This window comes from Medicago sativa, chromosome 7 (genome assembly GCF_051527215.1).
Source record: "Medicago sativa cultivar Bolivia chromosome 7, Bolivia_mono, whole genome shotgun sequence".
Classification (NCBI taxonomy): domain Eukaryota; kingdom Viridiplantae; phylum Streptophyta; class Magnoliopsida; order Fabales; family Fabaceae; genus Medicago; species Medicago sativa.
In genome coordinates, this window is record NC_140755.1 from 68954585 (window position 1) to 68974388 (window position 19804).

Genomic DNA, 19804 nt, shown 5'->3' on the forward strand with positions numbered 1-19804 from the left:
GCAAAAATAAATAAATTATTTATGATATTATATAAATATGTATATGTGAGGTTGCGAGTATGGGCAGTATAGTACCCTTACCCGTGCCCATACACATTTAAATTTGTGGGTATTACCCGGACTTGTGCCCAGACCCATAAAAATGGGGTTTTACCCTACCCATTGTGGGTATTTTTTGCGGGTACCCATTAGGTCTGGGTCCAATTGCCATCTCTACATGACATATAATTGATAAGACTTCAAAATAACATTATTTTAATATTTAAACTATTTAATCTTTATTTATTTATCTATAACTTTAAATTAAAAGATTAAATAGATTAATTATTAAGTTAATGATATTTTAAGGTATTAACATTAATGACATGTTCCCTTAAAAAACAATAACGACATGTTATAAAAAAAATCACTTAAAACATGCAATGTGAAGTTTTGTGAAAAATAAAAAGTAAAATTGGTATTCAAAAATTCAGCTGATCAAAGTTTGAATGAAATTTTTGGAGAGATTAAAAATCAAAGTTTGTATATTTAAATGGATTAAAAACATATTTTAAACATATTTGAATAGAGGAAAAACAAAATATTAAAGTATATATAATTTAATTTCGTTTTTTTATAACAATGAGGCCGAAACCCTAAAACAAAAACAAACTACAATGGAATCAAACGAGGGGTAGCCATCCCCAATACATAGGCTAATAATAAGTACCTAATTTGAGTCGGACATGACTCATAAGCATTCATATATTGTAATCCAAAGAACATTCATATATTTGTTAAGGTATCCGCACATTGCATATTTGTTCCTCAATATGAATGAGAGACCTATACATTCCATTCCAACTCCGGTATAAGTCTGAATTTTTTAGCAAGGCTCGACCTAAAATACTATCCGTTTCTGCAGACTTAACCACCTGAAAAACAGTTATAGAATCAACATTTAATTCCCAAACTCCTAGCATAACTCCCATTTTTTAGTTAAAGTTCTTCTATATTCCCCATTCGCGTAAGAAAGGAAAATGTATATAGGGCAAAGGTAAAATAAAGTGGTGAACAATATTTGCTAAGAGTCTCCGTAAAAAAAAAATTGTTAAGAGTCCTACGTTAGATTATAAGTGGGACAATCAAGATCTTACAAATTAGTATTGTAGAATTAAATTAGGTCTAACTAAAATTTTAATATGAAATAAAAATATATTCGGTATTTATTAGATCATCTCTTATCAAATCACTCTCTATAGAACACTTCTAATAGCTCCATATGTTCATTTTTGGATGTTAGAATAGTGTTAAAAGTTCTATAGTACTAAATGATATTTTTATCAACAAATAATAATCTTTTCCTTCAAAAAATAAAAACAAATAATAATCATTATTGAAAAAGGATAGACAGAAGAGAAGGTTTCAAAGGTCAATTCAAATTCTAATAATATTGTCATCAAACTCATATAAAATATTGAAATTCGTTATGATAATTCTATCGTAATCATCTTTAAGAAATGCTGATTGTCACATAGTATATCTTTAAAACTTTTAAACCATTTCATTTATGTTTGTTACCCTTTAGTATTTTGTAGCAACAATCTAACAAAATAAATGTATGTCACGAAATTGCATGGAAATTTAAGGTAGGGTGATAAAAAACCAAGAGTGGGTCAATCACGTTGTTTACGTGGCCCTCGATCGTCATGCCAAACGTAAAAAAACGTGACGAAACTCATCTAGCTGTCATTATGAGAACTCCTAAATTAGGGTACATTCTCAATTAAGGTTAGACATGTTACAGGATTAACAAAACAATTTGAGGCAAAGTTGATTGGAGAAAAAACGTCAAGAATCATTTGCATTTGCACGTTGGTGAACTGATCTGCCAGTGCCGTCTCTATGAAACTGGAGGCTCGACTTTCATAGTAAAAATAGGCTCCTAATAAAAATAACGCACAATTTGGAATTTAGTCACTTTAGGAGGTTTAGTTCGGCTGAACTCTTTGCACTCCCAAAGAACGACCCTGTCCGATGCAACCTGCATGCTTCCTTGATGGAAACGTGGAATGTTATGCCATGTACGGCGGCTCCCAACTCCTGACTTTTTACTCCTCACATTATCATTAGACCCAAGAATTATTCTCCTTACAAAAAAAAAAAAAAATTTATTTCATGAAAAGAAATCTTGCTGATTAACTTTAAAATAACCCTTGGAAACACATACTACTAAAAAGCGAAATGAAAATAAAACTGTATTATAATGGACGCTTTTAAAAAATTTAAGAAAAAGTTCCTGAACAAAAAATTTTAAGAAAAATATCAACAAATTCTTGTTATATATCTTGTTTGTTGGGAAGAGGCTACTGCACTTGAAACCTGAAATGTTTAATGATTATGCATGTAAAACTCAAAGCGTATGGGGTTGCCACACTAACCTTTAGGTTCGATTCGCCCCCACCAATAACTGTAATTGGATGCAATAAGGAATGACCGGCCAATCCCCTTCAGGATACTATGAGTTCCTTGACGTGTATTGCACAACCACACCAAGCGTATCTCCTAACAGTATTTTACAGATTTATGGTTCCAGCAATTCACTCATGCATTAGAGAATTGATGGATGATTTAGAGTAAGAGAATGATGAAGAATTATGTTGTTAGTGCAACAAAATTCTGTCCAAAATTGTGTGTGCAATTAATGCCCAAATGCCAAGTATTTATAGTGCATTATATGACCCTTCATATGAGAGAAAACACCCCTTTGACTTGAATCAATGTTATGGTTCATTAAGCACCATTTTGCCAAAGGTTATGATCATTCATACTTGAACCAATGCTATGGTTCATTAAGCACCATTTTGCCAAAGGTTATGATCATTCACACTTGAACCAATGCTAAGGTTCATTAAGCACCCCTTTGCCAAAGGTTCTAATGTATATGAAAGCTTCTCATGAAGATTTACAACTCTTGATCTAAAGTGATTACATTATTTTGGAAATCACCAACAATCCCCCACCATTTTCAAAATACTAAATCTCATAAATCCGGAAATTCCATGCCTTCAGATAATGGTATCTCACGATTTGAACCATTACTTAGTAAGTTAAGTTTTCGCTCATTCCCAAATAGTATGGTAGGCAAGCTTTGAACCAACTATTCATTAGAACAAGTGTGCATAACTTACACATAGAATCTCGGTACCGTTGATAAAGAGACTTGTAAAATGACACATTAAGAAGGCCTTGTGTCATATATCCCTTTTCATGAGAATTTAAGAGTCAAGCCCTTGAACTCCGTGAAGCGGCCAAACTTCATTCTCACATAGGTAGACTATATCGGGAATGCCCCATAAGTATGCATTCCAGCAAATATATGCTATATGTCCATTAAGAGGAAAACCTCATCCTACCTTTTTTTCTTCTTATGGTCCAAGTACTTTTACCCTTGGGATGTATCTATTGTCAAGTACTACAATTACTCTAATAGTGTACTTTCACCATTGAACCCAAGACTTGATGCTACTCAAGTGTGGGTTGAGTTTCCACTATTGGTAATCAATTAGATATGGGCTTGAGTCCCATCCCCAATGATGTCTTCAACACCATATCCTTTGTCAGCCCTTTCGTCAAAGGATCTGCAAGATTCTTCTCTGTTCTTACGAACATGATGGAAATTACTCCATTAGAAATCAAGTCTCTTACATAGCTATGTCTTAAACCAATATGCCTTGATTTCCCATTATAAACTTGGCTATAAGCTTTTGATAGTGTGGATTGACTATCACAATGTATGGATACTGGCGCCATTGGCTTTTGCCAAACTGGTATGTCATACAATAAATTTCTTAGCCATTCTGCCTCTTTACTCCCTGCAGCCAATGCAATAAATTCTGCAGCCATGGTGGAGTCGGCAATGCATGTTTGTTTCTTTGAACCCCAAGAAACTGCACCTCCACCAAGGTTGAAGATCCATCCACTTGTGGAAGCATGATCTTCAACATATGTTACCCAACTAGCATCTGTGTATCCTTCCAAAACAGAAGGCTCTCCACTATATGTTAAACAATAATTCATTGTTCCCTTTAAGTATTTTAATACTCTTTTCACAGCGTGCCAGTGTTCTTTACTTGGATTGCTAGTATACCGACTTAACCTTCCAACAGCATATGCTATGTCAGGTCTAGTACAAGTCATAGCATACATCAAGCATCCGATTACTTTAGAATATTCAAGTTGTGCCACCGGACAACCTTTGTTTGGTTGCAAACTGACAGTTTGGTCAAATGGGGTAGATATCGGTTTACAATCTAAATGATTGAATTTCTGAAGCACCTTTTCTATGTAATGAGATTGGGATAAACCAATATGGTTACCATCTCTTATGATTTTAATTCCTAAAATCACATCAGCTTCTCCTAAATCTTTCATATCAAAATTTTTGGATAAGAAAGCTTTAGTTTCTTCTACCTCATTTATACTTGTACCAAAGATCAACATGTCATCTACATATAAGCAAATCATGACCCCTTTTCCATTTTGGAATTTACTGTAAATACACTTGTCAGATTCATTTATGATGTATCCGTTGGCTAACACAACTTGGTCAAACTTTTGGTGCCATTGTTTGGGTGCTTGTTTCAACCCATATAAAGACTTAGTTAATTTACACACTTTATCTTCTTGACCTTTGATCACAAACCCTTCCGGTTGTTTCATATATACCTCTTCATCCAACTCTCCATCTAGGAAAGCAGTTTTAACATCCATTTGATGGATTACAAACTTATGGATGGATGCCAGTGCAATTAGCATTCTGATTGATGCTATTCTTGCAACAGGTGCATATGTATCAAAATAATCAATGCCTTCTTTTTGTGTAAACCCTTTAGCAACTAGTCTAGCCTTGAATTTATCAATGGTACCATCCACTTTCATTTTCCTTTTAAAGATCCATTTACAACCTATCGGTTTGGATCCGGGTGGGAGATCTACCACTTTCCAAGTTTTATTACCCATAATTGAATCCATTTCTTCTTGAATAGCTTCTTTCCAAAAGGCTGAATCTTGAGATTTTATAGCCTCTTCATATGTTACCGGATCATTCTCAAGGTTAAAGCAAATTGGTCCATAACTATTTATGGATTTACCTGTTCCTTCTACAAGAAACATGAAGAAATCAGATCCAAAATCTTTCTCTTTCCGGATCCTTTTACTTCTTCTAAGTTCTGAACCATCCAATGTATCTACATTAGATTCATTGTTTTCTAAATTTTGTACATTAGAATGAACAATATCCTTGGGATAAGAAATTGAGTTAAATCTATCTTCTTGAAAAATTGCATCTCTTGACTCAATTACTGTATTAACAGAATATGAGTCATTCGATTCAATAGTCAAGAATCTGTATGCTTTGCTATTTTCTGCATAGCCTAAAAATACACATTCAATTCCTCTTTCACCCAATTTCTTTCTTTTTGGTTCAGGCACTTTCACAATTGCTCTACAACCCCAAACTTTTAAATAATTAAGAATCGGCTTCCTTTGTTTCCAAAGTTCATATGGGGTTATTTTGTTCCTTTTGTTTGGAACCCTATTGAGGATGTAACATGCTGTTAGCATTGCTTCACCCCAATATCCTTTAGATAATCCAGAATAGGACAACATGGCATTAACCATTTCTACCAAAGTCCTATTCTTCCTTTCTGCTATTCCATTTTGTTGTGGGGTGTATGGTGCAGTTACTTGATGCACAATACCAGTGGATTCAAAATAACTCGGATGATAGAACTCTCCTCCCCTATCACTTCTAAAGCATTTAATGAAAGTTTCATGCTGAAGTTCTACTTGTGCTTTAAATATTTTGAATTTATCTAAGACTTCATCTTTTGAATGCATTAAATAAACATAACAAAATCGAGTGCAATCATCAATGAAAGTAACAAAATACTTTTTACCACCAATGGTGGGCCAACCATGTAAATCACATACATCTGAATGAATTAAATCTAGCACTCTAGAACTTCTTTTAACACTTTTAAAAGGTTGTCTTGTAATTTTAGTCAACATGCAAGTAGTACATGAATCAAAGTTTTTATCAAAATTAGGAATTAGATTTGATTTCATCATATCCTCCAATTTTCTAAAATTAACATGTCCTAATCGCATATGCCATAAATCACAAGACTCAACAATATAAGCAGAAATCATATTATTATTATTAATATTTGCAACATTACATTTGAACATATTCTCACACAAATATCCCTTACCTACAAACACACCCCCCTTTGAGAGGATAAATTTATCTCCCTCAAATACAGATTTGAACCCATTCTTATTAAGTAATGGTACAGAAATCAAGTTCTTCCTAACTTCAGGAACATAAAATACATCTTTAAGAGTAAGTGTTTTTCCAGAAGTGAATTCAATCTCAATGGTCCCTTTTCCTTGGACTTGCACAGTTGAAGCATTTCCCATGTACAAAACACTCCCATCTTCATTGATGGTCTTGAACATTTTCTTGTTTTTGCACACATGGCGAGTAGCACCAGAGTCTATCCACCAAGAATCAACATCTTCAATCATGTTGATTTCAGAAATGACCGCAACAAAATCATCATTTGTTGCTCTTGAATTCTTTTCTTTGTTCTTCTTTTTAAAGAACCTGCACTCATTCTTGAAGTGTCCTTCTTTCCCACAAAAGTAACATTCACCTTTCCTTTTCTTTTTGTTGTTATTACCATTGTGGTTTTGATGAGACTTATCATTTTCATGATTTCTCTTTTTGGAAGATTTGCTTGAATTTCCTTCTTCCATAACATGAACCTTCTCTTGAGTGACATGATTCTTAATACCTTCTTGTTTTCGGTATTCTTCTTCTAAACGAAGGTGATTGCCAAGTTGCTCAAGAGAAATGTCTTCCTTCTTATGCTTCATGGTTCGTTTGAAATCTTTCCATGAAGGAGGAAGTTTGTCAATTATGGATGATACAATAATTGTTTCATCCATATTCATGTTATGTTGTTTGTAGTTGTTAAGAATACGTTCAATCTCATATAATTGTTCCATAACAGACTTATTATCTACCATTTTGTAATTATTAAAATGAGATACAAGGAATTTCTTACTTGTTGCGTCTTCACGCATGTATCTGGTTTCCAATTTGTCCCACAAGTCTTTTGCAGAAGGGCTGCTCTGGTAGATATCGAATAGAGAGTCAGACATACCATTCAGGATATGTCCCAAGCAGATGTAATCATCGTTATCCCATTTCTGTCTATCTCTTGTCTCAGCAACAGTTTCATCATCCTTCTCTTCAGGCCTTGCCATGTTCAGAACGTATGACACTTTCAATGTTGTAAGAAGAAACTTCATCTTCTTCTGCCAGCGGATGAAATTTCCCCCATCAAACTTTTCCAACTTAACAAAGTCAGAAGTCATTTCTTTCAATGAAGCAGCCATAGAAATCGAACCTAAAGATTGTTATATATCTTGTTTGTTGGGAAGAGGCTGCTGCACTTGAAACCTGAAATGTTTAATGATTATGCATGTAAAACTCAAAGCGTATGGGGTTGCCACACTAACCTTTAGGTTCGATTCGCCCCCACCAATAACTGTAATTGGATGCAATAAGGAATGACCGGCGAATCCCCTTCAGGATACTATGAGTTCCTTGACGTGTATTGCACAACCACACCAAGCGTATCTCCTAACAGTATTTTACAGATTTATGGTTCCAGCAATTCACTCATGCATTAGAGAATTGATGGATGATTTAGAGTAAGAGAATGATGAAGAATTATGTTGTTAGTGCAACAAAATTCTGTCCAAAATTGTGTGTGCAATTAATGCCCAAATGCCAAGTATTTATAGTGCATTATATGACCCTTCATATGAGAGAAAACACCCCTTTGACTTGAATCAATGTTATGGTTCATTAAGCACCATTTTGCCAAAGGTTATGATCATTCATACTTGAACCAATGCTATGGTTCATTAAGCACCATTTTGCCAAAGGTTATGATCATTCACACTTGAACCAATGCTAAGGTTCATTAAGCACCCCTTTGCCAAAGGTTCTAATGTATATGAAAGTTTCTCATGAAGATTTACAACTCTTGATCTAAAGTGATTACATTATTTTGGAAATCACCAACAATTCTAAGGTGATAGCAGTCTATTTTTTTTTAGCAGTCTATTTTTTTTATCAAATGAAAAGAAAATAATATCATTCTATTCGATTTTTTAAGATGTTCACTTAAGGTAATTATTAAAGTGGGACAAACTTTTATGGAATCAATATTTGAAATGATGAAAGTAGGTGTGAATTAGTGAGTTGGATGTAAATTAGTGAGATATGTTGAAATTTGGGACCTAACTCATCCTTACAAAACAATACACCCCCTCACGCCAGGACTTTTTGGGCTTGGTGCGTGAATAGATTTAGGCGGCCCTTGAATTCGACAAGCTCTGATACCATGTTGAAATTTGAGGTCTAACTCATCCTTACAAAACCGGCTTGTGAGGTGAGGATTGTCTCCTCTTTATAAACTCTTCTCAAGATTCTTATCTATTCGATGTAGGACTTGGGTTTTTCCCAATAAGATAGACTTATAAATATAAGTGTAAATAATCAAGTGGGTGTAAGTTGCTAACTTGCACCTTAATAATTTTAAGTGGATGTAGCTTGCTAACTTACACCTTGATAATTTTATATGAATGTTAGTTAACAGTCCCATAAAAGATATTCTTGATGATAATCGATTTACCATATAAAAATTCAACAATATTAGGTGGGATCAAAATTCAACAACAAAGGCAAAACCATTGAAGCAAACAAAAGTAGTACTAGGATAAAGAGGAAGGTCTAGAACATTGGAGACGGTCATGTCATGTGCGAACGAATCATAGACCGTGGACTCGTAGTCCCTACATTTTTCTTACACGTGCTTACATATGGTTGGGACATGGGTGTCACACGTGGGAAGCCACAAAAAGCATACCAACTTGTATTGTTAATCCTTCAAAAAAAAAAAAAAAACTTGTATTGTTAATCAATAATCACCAAGGTGTATTCCACCTCTGAACTTTGTCAAGAGTAGCGATGTGGGAATACTCTCAATTCTTTCAGCACTTCATTTCCTTTTTATTTTTATCTTTTTTATTATATAAGAATCATATATTACATTTATTATATGGTCCTTTACAAGATGTCAATTGGTTTATAGGTGTTTATTCGTTGTAGACAAACTGACGGCACGTATCGTAAATGAACTGGCGTGCAAGAAAGATTCACTTGAAATTGTGCATATTTTACATTCGGTGTTGAAATGAACCTAAATTATACATTTTCGAAAAGTTTCATACGCAAAACACATCGCTTGGCCATGATGTGGGGTGAATTTAGTCATTCGAGGTCGTCTGAATGCCCAAAACCGCATTTTAATATTTCAGCATATTCTAGATTTTTCTATTTTATTTCAGTTTGTTATTTTTCAACCCACACGGGTTTGTTATTATTTCCTCTAGTATTTAAACAGAACTTATGCAGTTTAAGAGACATTTTTCCATTCAAGAAAATTATCGAAACTTTTTACAATTCTGATGGATTTTGAAAACCCTTATTTAATAGGTTTATGCTTGGAACCTGACCATTTATCTTTTAGGCTTAATGTTTGTTAATCCTTTGCTTATCTTCTGCGTCATTATCGAATCATTCTCTTTTTTTAAACAGATTCTTTCTTTACTTTGTCATCATTTAAGATATTATTCTGGTTGATCAAAATTAAGTAAGTAACGGATAAAGAAAATTGTGACAACGTAGTGTACAAAGGAAGATTGAAGCGTTGTTTTTTATTTTCTTTTTGACAATAGCGACTACATTTATACGAGCCTCTCTTTGTTAAGACAATTTTTTTAGCTTAATGAAGAAACATTAAATAAGCGAGTAGATATCGTCAAAAAAAAAAAAAACGAGTAGACTAATGACTAGTAAAAAAAAAGTTATTAGATTAAAACATTTTTAATGGACATAACTTAAATAATTCACTTAAGATAGTTTATTTCTTATTTCGTGGACTCCATTGTACCACATCATTTTTTTTTTGGGCACAACAATCCACGATAGTCTTACTTCAATGATGCATATTGTAGCAACTGATCATAAGGAACAATATCTTAATTAATTATCGTGTTCATCGACTGTACCATAGTTAATTATATATTTATATGGAACGTTAACTTAGATAAGGTATTTTGGGTGGTTTTATGTCTTTTTTTTTTTTTTTTTTACCTATAATCACTCTTTTGCATCTTTTTTCCTTTTTTTTTCAATTTAAATAAGCGGTTTTCACACATATCAAATTTTATATATTGTATTTTTTTGGCTAAATTGCAGTTTTGACCCCCTAACTTTGACAATGTTGCGATTTTGACTCCCTATTAAAAAAAATTAAAAATTAAACCCCTATGTTTTAGCCCCTTTGCAAATCAGACCTTTTGGTCAATTTTGACCTGGTCAACGCAGAGGTGGCATGCCACATGTGTATTTTCTCTTTTTTTTTTTTTAATTCAAAAGGCCACAAAGTTTTTCCCAAGATTGGCAAGTGAGAGGTATTTCACATTCTAGGGTTAAAGTTTTTCCCAAAATTTAACATCACTGAAAAACCACAAACCCTTAAGTTTCCAAATCAATTCTTCATCCATAATCTCCTTCCAAAATCGTTTCCGAAATCGAATATTCAGGTTATTCTTCATCTCTGTTTGTTGCGAAAATGAAGTGGAAAGAAGATGGAAAGGCGACGACGAGTACCGGTTCGACGAAGAAGAAGAAAAATGCGACGGGGAGTACAAGAACAAAGAATAAGAAGAACGATGCGGCGACGAAGACTAAAGGTTCAGAGAAGACGAAAGATTCGAATATGGAAGTTCCATCAACTGAAGGAAACGTGTTTTCTGGACAGATTCCCGACATGGATGCTTCAAAGTAAGCGTTTTTTTGTTTTCATATGTCTGTTTAACTATAAAGCAAGCTCATGTTACATTATTTCTGAATAAAAAAGGGTTGTTGGAAGTATTGAATACTGTATTTAAGTATGGACAGTTGAAAACTGGAAAATGTTAATTTTATATGGCTTTTTTGGGTTAAATTTTGTATGACATGAGTATGAGTATAAATACAGTGTGAAAATACAGTATTCATACAATATAGATACGGTATGAAAATACAATATTTTTACAGTATAAATACGGTATGATAATACAATATTCATACACTATGAATTAAATATTAAATCATATTTATTTAATCTTTGTAGGGCTGTTGAGGACCATTCAGTGAAGATAAGGTTTCACCACAAAGGGTATTTCATCTCTGACCCTGTTATAGCTTATAAGAAGGGTGAAGTATATGAATTTGGTGGTGAGTTATGCTTAGATAAGACAAACCTCAAAGATTTGTACAATCTAGTGAGAGAGGTTGGTGTGGAAGGTGAGTTTAAGTTGTTTTATGTCAGCCCAGGTTGGGAGTTGAGTGATGGTCTTAGGCCTTTGAAAACTGATAGGGATGTCATTAGATTCATAAATGATCATATAAATCATGGAGTTGCTGATTTTTATGTGGAAGCTGATAAGGATTTGGAAGGACTTGATAGCAGGTATGTGAGTGATGAGGAAGAAGTTGTTGTGTTAGATAAAGGGAAAGAACCAATTGAAGTTGAAGAGGAAGAAGAATCTGATCCTGAGTATGTTGGTGATGGGGATGATGATGGTGATGAGCATGAGTCTGAAGCTGAAACTGGAAGTGTTGATGACAGTGATTTTGATGACAGTGATTTTGATGAAGAATGGGACTGGACTTCTGTGCTGCCTAACCAAACTTTGAACCCAACTTCTGTTGCTCAGTCATCCAACTCTTGTCAGGCTATTGTTGGTGTTGAAGCATCAAGGAACACTGAGGCCACAACTGAGCTAGATTTTGAAGATGAGAATGAAGACTTTGATTTTTTAGATAGTTGTGAATCAAGTGAGGAGGATGCTATTGGAAGGAAAAAGAAGAAATACAATAGGTTTAAGTTTCCTGGAAATGATGAGACTGTGATATTTGAAGAGGGACAGATTTTTGCTACTGCTTTGTTAATCAAAAATGTTGTGAAAGAATATGCTCTACAAAACAGGAAGAATGTTCACTTGAAAAAAGTGAGACAAGGAGAATTATTGTGAAGTGTAGTGATGGATGTCCATATCACATGAGATTCAGTAGGGTTCCACCTCAAACTTTTTATGTGTTGTCTAGTTATAATTCAGCACATAAATGCACTAATACTGGTAGAGTAAGACTATTAACCACAAAGTTGCTGGCTAAGAAGCTGGTACCAACCTTGAGACACACACCTGATATGACCATTAAGGCACTGCAAGATTTGTGTAAGCGTAACTGGTCTGTGATTCTTAGTAGGATTCAGATGTATAGGGCAAAGTTGAAGGCTTTAGAATTGATACATGGGGCTAGTGAAGAGCAATATGCTCATCTTAGAAACTATGCAGAAAAGCTTTTAAGAAGTAATCCTGGGAGTTCTGTGAAGATTAAATGTAAAGAGATAGCTGGGGGTTTTGCATTTCAGAGAATATATGTTTGTTTTAATGCTTGCAAGAGGGCCTTTGTCCAAAGTTGTAGACCTTTGATAGGGCTGGATGGTTGTTTTCTGAAAGGGATGTATGGTGGACAGTTACTATCAGCCATTAGGAAGGATGGTAACAATCAAATGTTCCTCATAGCATTTGCTGTTGTAGAAGCTGAAACCAAAGAGAGCTGGGACTGGTTTATAGAACTGCTGCTTTCAGATTTGAATGGCATTCAATTCAAAAGATGGTCTTTCATATCAGACCAGCAGAAGGTAATTTTCTAACTATTTACTTATTTGTATGCTCTTAACTTTTTATTATGAAGTTTAATTTTGTATTTTTGTAATGATCAAGGGTCTGGTGAATACAATAGCCTCTATTGGTGATAATGTTGAGCACAGACTGTGTGTGAGACATTTGTATGGTAATTTTCGAAAAAGACATGCTGGTGAGCACTTAAAAGAAGCTTTGTGGGCTGCAGCTAGGGCAAATACTATGCCTGATTTTAACAGGGTTGTGGACAAACTGAAAAGTCTTAGTGAGGCAGCTTGGGATGAGATGAGGCAATATCCACCAGGTATGTGGAGTAGGGCATGATACACTACTCACACATGTTGTGACTTACAAGTCAATAACATGTGTGAGGCATTTAACTTTTCAATCATTGAGTTAATAGAGCAACCATTCATTTCACTTATTGAGGGACTCAAGTTCTATATGACTAATAGAATAGTTAGACTAAGGGATTACATGTTGAGGTATTCTGGTGATATTTGTCCAATGATCAAAAAGATATTGGACAAGGCTAAGAAGGATGCAAATAATTGGTCACCAACTTGGCATGGTGATAGAGAATATGCTCACTTTAGTGCTTCTGATGGAAGTGATACTTATGTGATTAATCTCAAAGAGAGCACATGTGCATGTAGAAGGTGGGAATTAAGTGGTATTCCTTGCCCACATGTTGTTGCAGCAATCTAGTACAATAACCAAAACCCAGATGAATATGTGGCACATTAGTACAGGTGAGTTGGTTTATGCTTTATGAATTCTACTTTATATGATTTATGTATTCTTAATTTAAGTGGTTAATTAAGTATAATCTGGTTGGTTTCACATGACAGGAAGCAAACTTTCTTGGATACATATGATAATTTGATCATGCCTTCAAATGGACCAAAGCTATGGCCAGAAGTGAACCTTCCACCAATACTGCCACCTTCAGTCAGAAGGGCACCTGGGAGGCCAGAGAAGCTTAGGAGGAAGGATAATGATGAGACTAAATCAACTAGCAAGAAGGGAAAGAGAAATCAGGAGACTGTGAGGTGCACAAGGTGTAAGGAACTTGGACATAACATGAGGACTTGCAAGGGTAAAACAGCTACTGATAGGTCAATTAGACCTGGAGGGAACAAGGTAATAACACACTTTCTAATATATAACTTTGTCATATATAACACAGCTTCAGATAGATAACACAGCTTCTGATATATAACTTTGTGATATTGTAGGATAATACTGATATTCAACACCCTGAGGCTTCAAATGCACAAGCTTCTCATGCACACCACTCAAATGCACAAGCTTCAAATTCACCTGCAACTGCAACTGTAACATCTTCTGTCATACAACCTGCTAGAGATCCCAACACCAATGCACCTGTAACTGTGGCACACAAAAGAAGCAAAAAAAATACTAACACTGCTGCTGCAAAGTCAAACAACAAAGGGCCTACAAATGTTACATCTGCTACTGCTGGTACAAACATCCATGTTGGTTCTGTAACTGCTGCTCCTATAACTGTTACTCCTGTAACTTCTGCTCATGTTAATGCTGCTAATGTGACTGCTTCTCATGTAACTGCTACAACCAGTAACACATCTAGCAAGCATGTTATTGTTGGTGATTCATCTTTGTTTGTGCCTAGAAGGTCAAGGTTTGGTGGAGCTAAAAGGAAAAGTGATGAGATGGCAACTGTGGGGACTCAACAATCAGTGAACAAAACTTAAGTTAGGAATGGCAATGAATGACACTGAGACTGATGTTATATTTTGGTTAATTTAGGTTATTTAATGTCAAGTACTCTTTATGTTATATTTTGGTTAAATTTGGTTATGTAAGGTTAAGCACTCTAAAGTTCTAAAGTACTTTACAGTACTGGTTATGATCTTTTGGTTAGGTTCTCTGTTTTGGTTATGGTTATGTAATGTTAATGCAATTTTTAAACCTATGTCATCTTAAGTACTCTAATGTTAAGTACTCTTCATGTATTTTGCATTTGGTGAATGTGAAGTAATACCATGTTATGTTCATTTCAATGTCAAGTATTCAAGTACTATAATGCAATATACTTTGCCAAAACATAAAACCTGTTTCATTAATTCTTTGCCAATAGCAGAAATTACATCACAATCATAGCAACATTACATAACTGATACATTATATCATACCAATATTACATCAATCCATAAGTTAACCAAGCTTAATGAAAATCACAAACAAACTTAAAAACAACAACATCCCTAAAACTACAATTGTTAACTTCAACTTTTTCTCCTTCTTCTTCATTGCATCATTCTTCTTCAAAAGTCCTCTAATTAATTTCTTCTGCCTCTCAGGCACTTCTGGATCAAACCATCTGAAAAAGCTGCATTTTCTTCTCTGGAAATACTTTCCACAACCATGGAACCTCCTTCCTGGGTTTTCGTCCGTCCAAGCAGTGACCAGAGGTGATTCAACACCACAAAAACAAACCAACCTCGATTTGGCCATACTTGATGACCCATAAACAGTTGAAGATGAATTGTTACCAGCCATGTTCTCTTTTTCCGATCTGCAAACACACAAAACAAATCGAAGTGGAACGAAGAAAGGAGGTAGAGGAAGTATTGATGTGGAAGAATCGATGTGGAAGAAAGGAGAAGAAGAACAAATGAAGGTGAAGGTTCGATTATGGAGAAGAAAGGATGAAGAAGAGCAGATGAAGAAGAAGGGTAGAAGAATTGGGGGGTTTTTAAGGTTGGAGATTTTTACCGTTACATACTCTCACGTGCCAATCTTCCTCCTATTTTCATTTTTCTTTTTTTTAATTCAAGTATTACACAGGTGGCCTTTTGAATTAAAAAAAAAAGAGAAAATACACATGTGGCATGCCACCTCCGCGTTGACCAGGTCAAAATTGACCAAAAGGTCTGATTTGCAAAGGGGCTAAAACATAAGGGTATAATTTTTAATTTTTTTAATAGGGGCCAAAATCGCAACATTGTCAAAGTTAGGGGGCCAAAACTGCAGTTTAGCCTTTTTTTGTTGATATTTACGTTTTAGTGCGGCGTTGTGTTGTTCGTCGTTTTGTGCGACGTTTGATTTCATGTCTTGTTGCGGTGTTCATTTAGTTCCTACTGAAATATCAACTTCAGTCAATTACATATTCAATCAATGATTTGGGCAACGATGTTGCAGATCCTGAAACATGAGTATTTCGGTGACTTAGAATTTATCATATTATTTGTAGGCATTTTGTCGTTGTAGGCTATTAACTTGGGTGTTGTGAGTTTGTTCGCAGATTCACCCTTTACATTTTTAGCGATGTTGAACATGTTATTATATCTGATGTACTCTCAATTTGAATGAATGAATATCGTTTTCTTTTTGTCAAAAAGAAAACTTAGATAAGGTTTTATTATCACGTAGATGCACTTCAATAGAAACAAAAGTTATGGAACAATTTCCTGATGTTTGCAATTCAATGATGAAACCCGTGTTGGAGATGCTCTAATAATAGTAAAAATTTGAGTATTTTTAATGTTTTAATTCAAAAGGTTTTATACGATTAGAGCACACACTGTAGGAAGACAAAAAAATACTGCAAAACTTGAACAACGACGTCTCTCTAAAAGAAGATAAAATTGGTAGAGTTCATCATAGAGTTGATCGTTGACAGTGTCCAATTTTTGCTTTCCATTAGAATATCCAAGGTTTGATTTAATTATGATAAGTGCAACACCCCGTTTTCCCAACATGAAAATTTCATATTAAATCAGAGTATTTAAATCTTAAACGGAATGTCACATGCTACTTGAAAATTCTTATAATAGATATTAATAAATATCCTTCCAGGTTCAACATCATAAAAGTCTGAAAATACGCAGCGGAAATAGTTCAACATGAATAAAAGTCTTGGCACGCAGTCCTCATCCGAAATCTCATAATTTTAGTTCAACATTTATTCATAAAAAGTTCATAAAGGCACGTAAGGAACAGAAGTAAAAGCAAGCCCCCATCCCGTTACGTATCAGAGCACCTAGACAAAATGTGAGGAGTCCACTCACGTACGCCTTTAGTCTTTATTACCTGCAAGTGACCCATACGAAGGGCAACATTTTCAAGCAGAAGGGGTGAGATTTCACAGTCAATAAATTAAGCATATAATTCATTAAAATGCATTTAGCAACATAAAACATTATTAACATATCAAACATTTATCACTTAGCATATTATCATTTCATAATCAAATACCATCATCAAATATCATCATCATTAAATATCATGTTCAGCTTAACACTTGACTCAACAACACGACTCAACTTGACAATGCAACTCTTATCAACTTAACAACTAAAAACATCGTGAAACTTCTTGATATGCAAATGCATGTGGTACCAATCAACAACATAAATGAGCGTAATTAGGCTCTTCAACGTGTGAGCATAAAGCTGCTGGGCTTAAAGCCCCCAACGTAGTTTGAGCACAAAGGTTGCCGGGCCTAAAGCCCCCAACTTTAATGAGCACAAGGCTGCCGGGCCTAAAGCCCCCAACTTTAATGAGTATGCAATGGACTCAATCTTCCTTCAACTTAGACAACAACGTGAACATCTTATTCAACTCAATATTCATGGACAACTTCTTAAATTCTTGCAACTTAGACCGACTCATGCAACTTCAAGACATTAACAATCAACAGCAGCAAACAACAACAATTACAGCATGTAACAGTGCTTAAATAACATATCATCATTAGAGGAAATGAATCATAACAACTTATCATCATAAAGCATCATAAATAATTCTTATACATCATCACTACTAATCTCAGTCACTTAAACAGACTCCTGGAACTTTTGAAAGTATCCTAAATAACCCTCATTCTTACTTCTAAGATCAACTCATGACTACACGTGCGAAAGGATCGCATCGGAACAATTTTGGGCAACTAACAGCCTAACTTGCCGTGGCGAGTAACTTAGCTCGCAGTGGCGAGCTCAGAGGTCCAGCTCGCAGTGGCGAGCGATGCTGCTCGCAGTTGCGAGTTCAGGTCTTGCTCGCAGTGGCGAGCGATTCTGCTCGCAGTGGCGAGCGGTCTAGGTTAGCTCGCAGTTGCGAGTGCTCTAGCTCGCAGTTGCGAGCGATGACAGTTCAGGCTCGGGCAGAAACCTAAAAACTTCAACTTTTCATCTCTCTTCATGATTCTAACACCAAAACATCATCTAATTAACACCATAATGTATATCTAAGGTCTGTACACTAATTTTGCATCAATCTAATATTTTGTTCATGGTTTAATCATCAAATCGGTCTTTTAACCCTGATCCCAGTTCTCACCAAAACACAACCTAATCATGTTAAATTCATTCTACAGAATTATACCCTTAATAATATTGAAAGTTGGTCTCACCCTTACCTGGTTATAGATGAAAATCGACAGCCTCCTCTTGTTCTTCTCTCTTTCTGACTTTCTCTCCCTTTTCTCCAAAAACATACGTTCTGCCTAAAACTTTTCTCAACCTAACTCCTTCTATTTATAACCTCACTTCTAATTTCTCTTTACACCTCTAAAAATACTCTTTTCACATCACAGCCCAAATTCTAATATTTTTATTTCCTTTTCATATCTTATCTTATTTAGTAATAAAATAAGTTACTCAACATAATAATTCACAACATCATATACCTCACATCAATCTTGTAAATCACATAATTCATCTATAAATCATATAAACATATATATATATATATATATATATATATATATATATAGATATATATATAAATATATATATTAAACTTCGTTAAATTAATTAAATAATTAAGACGGGCGTTACAACTCTCTCAACTTATAGAATTTTCTTCCTCGAAAATTTACCTCAAGCAAACAACTCTGGATAAGACTCCATCATCTTACTCTCTAGCTCCCACGTCAAGCTTTCACCAGTTACTCCACTCCAAACAACTCTCACTAGAGGTATCTCCTTGCCTCTCAACGTTTTCACCTTGTGATCATCAATCCTCAAAGGTAAGGTCTCCACCGTAAGGTTGTCTCTAACTTGCACATCATCTCTCTGAATCATATGGGACGGGTCTGGAACATACTTCCTCAGCTGCGACACATGAAACACATCATGCAAATTCGATAAATGCGGTGGTAAACCCACTAGGTACGCCACCGTTCTGACTCTTTCCGATATCTGATACGGACCAATAAACTTCGGAGTCAACTTCTTTGACTTCAATGCACGACCAACACCGGTCGTTGGAGTAACCCTCAAGAACACATGGTCACCCTCTTGAAACTCAAGGTCTTTCCTACGCTTATCATGGTAACTCTTCTGTCGACTCTGCGACGCTTTCATCTTTTCTTGAATCATTTTCACCTTCTCAGTAGTCTGTTGAACAATTTCTGGTCCTAAAACCACACTTTCACCTGTTTCAAACCAACACAACGGAGTCCTACACCTCCGACCATACAAGGCCTCGAAAGGTGCCATTCCAATCCTTGAATGATAACTGTTATTATAATTGAACTCTATCAACGGGAGATGACTATCCCAAGTTCCACCTTGCTCAAGTACACATACTCTCAATAAATCTTCGAGTGACTGAATCGTTCTTTCCGACTGACCATTTGTTTGGGGATGATAAGCCGAACTCAATCTCAACTTAGAGCCTAAAGCCTCTTGTAAACTCTTCCAAAATCTAGAAGTAAATCTTGGATCTCTATCTGACACAATGCTTGAAGGAACACCATGCAGCTTCACAATATCTCGAATATAAATTTCTGCCAACTGAGCTACAGCAAAACTGATATTGATCGGAATGAAGTGTGCCGACTTTGTCAATCTATCAACAATCACCCAAATGGCGTCATTCCCTCTAGGAGTATTCGGCAAACTCGTCACAAAATCCATGGATATACTATCCCATT

At 35.2% G+C, this 19804-nt stretch overlaps 2 protein-coding genes and 1 pseudogene across 3 annotated transcripts; 2 read left to right on the top strand and 1 right to left on the bottom strand.

Annotated features, from left to right (window-relative positions):
- Positions 1-10757: 10757 nt before the first annotated feature.
- Positions 10758-13626, top strand: LOC146908022 (uncharacterized; annotated as a pseudogene). The gene is made up of 3 exons (XR_015020191.1): positions 10758-10969; positions 11301-12878; positions 12961-13626. The product of XR_015020191.1 is annotated as an uncharacterized LOC146908022 (transcript).
- A 106-nt stretch (positions 13627-13732) lies between these two features.
- Positions 13733-14921, top strand: LOC146908023 (uncharacterized). Its single transcript, XM_085727700.1, has 2 exons — positions 13733-14022; positions 14118-14921. The coding sequence occupies exons 1-2, from the start codon at positions 13768-13770 to the stop codon at positions 14613-14615; spliced, it is 753 nt and encodes a 250-aa protein (XP_085583826.1). The 5' UTR covers positions 13733-13767; the 3' UTR covers positions 14616-14921.
- A 157-nt stretch (positions 14922-15078) lies between these two features.
- Positions 15079-15423, bottom strand: LOC146908024 (uncharacterized). Its single transcript, XM_085729215.1, has one exon. The coding sequence runs from the start codon at positions 15421-15423 to the stop codon at positions 15079-15081; it is 345 nt and encodes a 114-aa protein (XP_085585341.1).
- Between the last annotated feature and the right edge of the window lie 4381 nt (positions 15424-19804).

Bases quoted from the DNA above. Each gene is read 5' to 3' on its own strand.
- LOC146908023 (XM_085727700.1), top strand. From the start codon at position 13,768: ATGCCTTCAAATGGACCAAAGCTATGGCCAGAAGTGAACCTTCCACCA. The intron at 14,023-14,117 runs GTAATAACACAC...GTGATATTGTAG, and splicing joins TTAGACCTGGAGGGAACAAG to GATAATACTGATATTCAACA.
- LOC146908024 (XM_085729215.1), bottom strand. From the start codon at position 15,423: ATGGCTGGTAACAATTCATCTTCAACTGTTTATGGGTCATCAAGTATG.